Source organism: Populus euphratica, unplaced genomic scaffold (assembly GCF_000495115.2).
Source record: "Populus euphratica unplaced genomic scaffold, PopEup_1.0 scaffold3.1, whole genome shotgun sequence".
In the NCBI taxonomy this organism is placed as follows: Eukaryota; Viridiplantae; Streptophyta; class Magnoliopsida; order Malpighiales; family Salicaceae; genus Populus; species Populus euphratica.
In genome coordinates this window covers 5,761,095-5,768,915 of record NW_011499847.1, presented here as the reverse complement: position 1 = coordinate 5,768,915, position 7,821 = coordinate 5,761,095, and the positions used below count along the sequence as shown (strand labels likewise).

General features: G+C 34.0%; 1 protein-coding gene across 1 annotated transcript; it reads left to right on the top strand.

Annotated features, from left to right (window-relative positions):
• Window positions 1-1,321: 1,321 nt before the first annotated feature.
• LOC105110531 (ran-binding protein 1 homolog a-like) lies at window positions 1,322-4,245 on the top strand. Its single transcript, XM_011005607.1, has 4 exons — window positions 1,322-1,584; window positions 1,688-1,839; window positions 1,926-2,051; window positions 3,477-4,245. Exons 1-4 carry the CDS (start codon window positions 1,430-1,432, stop codon window positions 3,698-3,700), a joined length of 657 nt encoding a protein of 218 aa, XP_011003909.1. The 5' UTR covers window positions 1,322-1,429; the 3' UTR covers window positions 3,701-4,245.
• The last annotated feature ends 3,576 nt before the right edge of the window (window positions 4,246-7,821 follow it).

Here is a 7,821-nt window from a genome sequence, read left to right as displayed (position 1 = left end):
AGCGTTGATTAACAATTCTTTTTTAAAAAAATAAAAAAAAACTTATAAATTTTAAAATTTTATATCGTGTCTTATCTTTTTTTAAATTTAAAAAAATAATAATTAATTATTTTTTGGTTAATTAATAATACTGATTGTGTTAATTAGTTGAAATTAAAAAATATGTTTATTTAAATTTTTTTTCTATTTTTTCTTTTATATCTATTGATTTTTTTCTATTTTTTTGTTATTAATTTGATATTTATGATAATTTTTATTTAATTTTAAATTTTTAACAGTAACATATAAAACTAAAAATTAAGAATATTCATATAAATAAATTTTAAATTATATCTTTTAATTACTTTTATAAATTAATCATATTAATCATATAATTAATGACATCATAATATTTTATATAAAATATCTAAATTAATTATATAATTATATTAAAATTAATTTAACATGAATTATATTAAAATATAATTGGTTTTTTTAAATAATGTTTTATTATTGAAATGTGCATAATCTAAAAAAATATATTAATATTATTTAAAAAGTTATTTTATCAAATTTATTTTTTAATTTAGTATTTTACAATGAAGATTCTTTAATAATATATTTTATGAAATTGAAATGGAAGAGACATTTCCTAAGGAAAAAAAATCAATAAACTGATTTTCATCGTGAAAAACGCTCTAAATGTCTTTCATCTCTCAATCAATAAAAAACTGCACATATTTTATTATCACGTAATATCAACACAAACACCCAATGATATAAAAATAAATTGTTCTAAAAAATATATTTTGGCTCAATGGCTCATCCTGTAAATGGATTTGCATCTTATTTTATCATCTCCTGTTATAATAATAATAATAATAATAATAATAATAATCATTATCATTATCGACAATGAAAATGAGAGTGAAATTTACAAAAACGAAGTATTTTATTGATACTATGCCCTGTCTGATATTGTTTTTGGTCAAAATTTAATTTTTTTTATTGTTTTAATATGTTAATATTAAAAATAAATTTAAAAATAAAAAAAATATTATTTAATATATTTATAAATAAAAAATACAATAAAAAATAACTAGGAAACACAAAATACCATGACAAGACAGATCAGGTAAATTTTAACCCCAGAGAATGGAAGAGTCCTCGGCTCTTGATTTGATAAAAAATCCATCCTCAAATTTTTAACCCGGAAGGAAATTAATTAATTAATTAATCAATTGTCTGTAAGACTCTGTAACTATTGTATCGTGCGTAAAGCTCACGCTTCTTTTTATTCAAAATCTATTATAATTCAGCTTCCCCCACTATGTATGTATAAAGCTCCTTCACTTCACTAGCATAGCCCCCAATCCCCCAATCCCTCCAACACTGAACTCAAACTCCAGGCCCCTACTTTTCTCCTCTTCAAGCAAGAACATCAAATCTAATGGCAAGCACAGAACCCGAACACGAGCACAGAGAAGATGAGGAAGCTCCGGCTGGCGAAGACGAAGACACCGGTGCTCAGGTCGCTCCGATCATTAAGCTCGAAGAAGTCGCTGTCTCTACCGGTGAAGAAGATGAAGATTCGATCCTCGATCTGTAAGAAAATAAATCTATCACTTTCACCTTTTAAGTGCTTTAGTTAGGTTTTTTTTTGTGGTTTAACCCGGTTTTTTTTTTTTGTTTTTAAAAAAACTTCAAGGAAAGCGAAGCTTTATAGATTTGATAAGGACGGGAATCAGTGGAAAGAGAGAGGTGCCGGTACACTCAAGTTATTGAAGCATAAAGAGTCTGGAAAAGTTAGTCTTGTTATGAGACAATCTAAGACTCTCAAGATCTGCGCTAATCATCTCGGTTTGTTCTCGCTCTTTTTCTTACTCGTTGTTTTTTTTTTTGTGATTTTGCTGGGGTTTTAAACATGTTGTGCGCGCGCTTTGTAGTGCTGCCGACTATGTCCGTGCAGGAGCACGCAGGGAATGATAAGTCGTGTGTGTGGCACGCTACGGATTTCGCTGATGGTGAATTGAAGGATGAGTTGTTTTGCATTCGTTTCGCATCTGTTGAAAGTGAGCTATTATTAGTATATGTTGTGAACTTCTTAGCTAGTAAAATTGGAAGTGCTTTTATTTCATTTTTACTGGTCTTGGATCGTGGTTCTGTTTGAATTGATTCTGCGTTGCAAATGTTGCATGGTTGATTGCACAGGCTGCAATTCATGTCTGCCAGCATGATATTTCGGTGTTGCTATGTAGTTGTCTTTGAAATGTTTTTTATTGGAGGAGTTATACCGTATTTGGTTTTCAGTATATTCATTATAGGTGTAATTGAGTAGTAGTAGTAACAACTATCCTTGTAGTTGGTTGATATAAACTAAAGGCTTTGGGGTCATAATTGCGTTCCATCATTGTGCAACTATGCTCTAAACAAAACCTGGTATTAATTCTATGGTTTCGCTTTTTTTGGTTTGTAGTTGGGGTAGGTTCTGTGTGCTCATGCATGCTGCACTGCTGCTAGAGACGTGCAACTCTCCTCTGAACATAACCTGGTATTAATTTTATGCTTTACCTTATAGGTTTCTATTTAGGGGAGGTTCTATGTGTATTCATGCACGCTGCACTGCTGCTAGGGATGGTTAGGACTTGACATGTTTCTTATGTAACTTGGTTTTGAGTGTATGCTTTTTGCTTACTTGCTTTCAACTCAGGCAAAGTTTTGTGTGTGCTAACACATAATGCCTAATTTGGTTACGATGTAAAAGAGTCTGTGACTGCTTGAGTATGTTGTTAAGTGCTGTAATCTGGCGAAGTAAGGTAATATTGGAGATGGTTGCTGTCTATATCAACTAGCTCTAAATAAGCGAGTGAGGTGTGGAATTTGCAGAGTCAGAACATATGAACACATGTCTTATTTCATTCACTATGAAATATGCTGTTCTATTTTAGTTTCAATATCTTATGATGGAATTAGTTGTCTCTACTCTATTAGCAAAACATTCATTTACTGGTTAAGTGAGACGGGGAGAATAAGAATCTCAACTTCAATAGCAACTTTGTCGATTAACCTTGATTTTCATACTGTTTTTTCCCACAAAAATCATCCTGTTCTTTTAGAAAAACCACATGCAAGTTGTGAGAACCCAAAATAGAATTTTTGGAAATGTTGCTACGAAAGTGTCCGTATCACTTGGTGGAACTTGAGTTTGAGTGGAGACCTTAATGCCATGAGCTAGGAAAATTTAACTCTTATTTCCAGAAGCAAGTGTGGGTGGGAAGAGGGCTTGTGTATATTCAATTTGTAAGGACCCGTAGTTCATTTAATGGTGGGTCTCCATCGGATTGTGTTGACTTTTACATAAGCATGATGGATGTGTGTATTTTATGGGTAGACATAATATGTCTTGCTGTCTCTTTATTCTTTACATGTGACTGTGAAACACATGCATTATACTTATCTTCTTCCTCATTGATTACTGATATTTGGTTTTTCCTCAGATTGCAAAACCTTTATGGAAATGTTTCAAGAAGTTGCTGAGTCCCAAGAGAGCAAAGAGGAAAATAAGGATGCAACTGTTGCTGCTGATGCATTGGAGAAGTTGAGTTTTGAAGGGAAGAAAACTGAGGAGAATGCTGGAGAAGAGGGACCTGCTGTAACCAAGAATGAGGAAACTAAGACTGACACGGATAAGAAAGGGGAGAAGCCTGCTCCCTCAACTTGAGGTTTGATTTGTTTGTTTGCCATTCCCTCGGCAGTATGATGAGTTCAGTTGTCAACCATATTTCTTGTCCATTTTGTGGTGTTCTCATGCTGTAGAAATTTGTGGACTTGGGCAAAGTATGGTTTGGGGTCTCTGCATTATGTGGTATGAGTCTGTTAGCATGTGGTCAGGCTTTGGATCGGTTGTGATTTTGCAGTCTGGGTATTGTCAAAGTTTTCGGGTAGGTTTTTGTTTACATGGTGTAAGTCGGCTGTGGTGCTCGGGGGTGCAGTTCCAAGAAGAAAAAAAAGGAACAAAACCTGTTACAGACAGTTTTACTGGGATACAATTCCTTGAACTGCATAGGGTCTGAATTATTATCCTATATTATGAGGATGATTTGTGTGCTACTATTGATCTTTTTGTTGAAAGATTCATTTATCTAATTTCCTTTGGCTAAGATTCCATTAAAAGTCAGTTGAAGGAATTATTTATGTTAGCTCACTCCAGAATTGGAGGACTGGTGGTTTTTAATATAGAAATGAGTGGGAGCTAGGCTTGTGGTATGGGCGTGAATCTTTTGAGTTCATTTTCTGCTTAGACATGCTGCTGATGCATCTGCGCACAGAAAGAATATCACGCAATTGAGTGGCATTTTTGCCATGCTTTGTGCAACCCTAGGTCACAGCAGCCATGCGAGCAACTGAACAAAACCTAGAGCTTGGCAATCTGATTTCATTTTTTTAATCCTCGGAAAGGAAGGTGGACCCGGGCGTCTTGGGGGTTTATGTTACGTTCCGTTGCTCCGAGCTTCAAACCACTGAATTTCTTCGGATTTGTTTTTTCTTTTGGTGGTTGTGCTCTGGCCACAAAACTATGAACTACAAAACATACCTAATCAAATTGTCGAGCTTGGTCGGGTGGCAATGTTCCCACTCCCAAGTATGAAGATGATAAACATTTACTGATTTTATAGGTGGACTAATGAAGCGTTACAATAAGCACGTTAAAAGGTAATTTTTTTTTACTCTTTATAATCTATTTAACACTTCTTGCAATGTTATTTGTCTGTATGAAAAAAATTCCAAACAAAATCTATTTGAAGTTTTTTTATTTTTATTTTGAACAAGCTAAGTACTACATGCTAGTAAAAATATATTTTTCTCAAGATATTTTGCAATTGTCGTGTACAGCTCTACCATTACTCTGTTGAATAATTAGTTGGGACTCGACCGATCATTTCAAATGCACTCTTTAAATTGGGTTGTAAAAAATGACAAATATTCAGCACAGCAGTCTCGGCGGTTGGCACTGGTGTTCATTCTCAGCTATGGCGGCCTTGATTGCACCGATCCTTTTTTCCAATCAAACCCCCTTTCAAGTTAATTGCCTTGATTGTGGTGGGCTTCTCGTTATGGGGATCTGGTCCTTCAAAAAATCTATACTGCTCTTAGTCGTTACGCATCGGGCGGACCCTGGTCTGGTGACTTTATCATTTAGACAAGCCTACAAATTAACCTGTCAACATAGAAGCCATTTGTTGAGGACTGAGGTGCCTGGCCATCCACTGAAGCACATTATTTATTTATTTAAGTGGGAGCAATAATGCATTTTTAACTTAATTTTTTCTGGTCATGAAAGCAATCAGAGGATAAGGTGTATTTTATTGAACACTTTAAATGAAAGTTTAAAAGAGAGAGATAGAACTGAACTGAGCTACCAATTTTGAATGGCCTCACATTGAATCAATTGGGACAGACCAAAGAGAAATAAATGTTCGACGTAGAAAGCTCACCTAACTAATTCTATTTGGTTCTTTTCTCCTCCCTCTCCTAGGCTCCTCCTTTCGTTTCAATCTGTGCCCTCCATCCCTCTATACAATGTACTAGCAATAATAAACATGGTACGGTTGGGAACCCCAATAATGCTGGAGAGAATATATATAAAAAAGAATCAAAGGGATTTGGTTGTTAAGGTTCTCGATAAGTTGATGTCTCAGCCTTCCTATTATGCAACTTAATTGTTAGCCGAACTCATGAACAATGATTTTGGCCATAATGAGATGATAATTGTGTGGTTGGGGCCAATGATTTCGAGAGAAACAAACAAGGTAGGATTTGGTTGTTAAGACACACATGTCAATAGTTGTCAATAATATCATCTTGTAGTCGAGATAAAAAAACAACGATTTTGCCATATACGAAAGCTCTCGCGAGACTCAGAACAGCTTCTTGAAAGGCAAGTGCCAATAAAGAGTGACAAGACCGGAGGGAGGGAGGGAGAGAGGGAGAGAGATAAAGCTTAAAATGAGTTAACATCATATCTCAGCATCTCATATGGTTGTTGTAGCAAGAAATCTACATCAATCACAACTTGCAAACTGTAAGTTGCTTCAATAAGTGAAAGAATCAAACTTGGGAGGCTATTAATAAAGCATGAACACCATCTTTATTGTTTCTTGCTGAACTCATAGTTACCAAATATCTACACTTTAAGATAACTTTTCTTTCTTTTCTTTTTTCATATTGTTTGATGCTACTAAGTGTTTTGCTTGCTAGGAATGAGAATATGTGGAGGGAAAATCAACTTTTTTTATTTATATATTTGGCGAGCACTCTTTTAGCCCCAGCACAAGGATTTGGACAAGACAGGTGAATTCCAGGAATAAAGATAGCACGTAAAGAAAAGGCGGTTTTCTTTACAGCCTTCTTTGTGTACATCAATTCCTTCAAAGGCTTACAGTAGTTGAATGGACCCAGATTATGGGAAAGAATTACAGAAACAAGGACACTTCTGGAAACAGCGAAGTTCTTATGGTCCTACCGTTTGATCAATGATCACCCTTTTTTCAGCCTCGAACAAGAAGCCAAGGCCACGAGGACAGCTGATGATAAATATCCCCGAAACTTTCAGCGAAGAGAAAGAAAACCAACAAAAATAGGTACTTCTAGGATATACCATTTTCGATCCCTGAATGTGATGGTGATTTTCTTGTTTGCAAAGAAGAAAGAAAGAAAGAAAAAACTAATCTGTACTGCGAAACAACCACTAAAGTCTAAACGAAACCCCAAATTTCATGCCAAAGCCATTGGCTAAGTGCCGTTTGGAGATTGAAGATCCCTATCACGCACGTAAGCTTAGAAACCCTCAAGTATTGACGGTTTAACCTATCTTATAGATCCCTAGTGTGTGTTAAAAAATCCTGCAACTTTGTTCCTATAAATAAAAATCAATTTCTGTATTTACAATCTTGTAAGAATCATATATCCATTTCAAAACAAACTTTCGTAGAAGACAGCAAAGGTGAATTGAAGTTTATTGAATTGTTTTTTATTTGAAATAATATTAAAATAAAAATAATATTTTTTTTATATAATTTTTATTTTTAGATTAACATGGGTCCGGGTCAGATTGCGCGCACCATGATTAATCTCACGGGCCTTGAAGTTAACGACTATATAAACCTCCAGTGGCTATCATATAAGCAATCAAGGACTCGAACCTGAGACCACAGAGGGAGCAAAACCCTTGATCCCAAGTTCTTATCACTGGACCACCATGTAAATGATTTTATAAATTATTTTTAATATGTGTAATGCATGAAAATAATTTAAAAAATAAAAAAATATTAATAAAAAAATAAAAATATTTTTAAAATACAAAAATAAACTGTATATAAATAACCACTGATTGGCAGCAAATCAGAGACATGTCTTTACTGCACACGCAGTCACGCATCAGAGACCATATTTATGATTCTTTTTCGTCACGGAAGATGGGACAGGCCTTCACTTGAATGGCTGCTTTTATGCACGCAAGTTCATTGTATCTGGATTCTGGATAGAATAGCTGAAACCTTTCTGCACTCATGAAAATAAATTAAATCTTATCGAAGAGGGCTATAAAAAAAAAAAGAGACAAATTTAATAGTAAAAGCTAATTATTTTAAAAAATCATATAAAATAAGCATTTAATTTATCGAAATATAGAAGTTTAGTGAGAGGAAAATTGTAAGATAAATTAAATCTTATCGAAGAGGGCTATAAAAAAAAAAGAAGACAAATTTAATAGTAAAAGCTAATTATTTTAAAAAATCATATAAAATAAGCATTTAATTTATCTAAATATAGAAGTTTAGTGAG

Excerpts from the sequence above, each read along its gene's own strand:
- LOC105110531 (XM_011005607.1), top strand. The coding sequence starts at position 1,430 with ATGGCAAGCACAGAACCCGAACACGAGCACAGAGAAGATGAGGAAGCT. Across the intron at positions 1,585-1,687 it reads GAAGATTCGATCCTCGATCT|GAAAGCGAAGCTTTATAGAT; the intron begins GTAAGAAAATAA and ends AAAAACTTCAAG. Across the intron at positions 1,840-1,925 it reads GATCTGCGCTAATCATCTCG|TGCTGCCGACTATGTCCGTG; the intron begins GTTTGTTCTCGC and ends CGCGCTTTGTAG.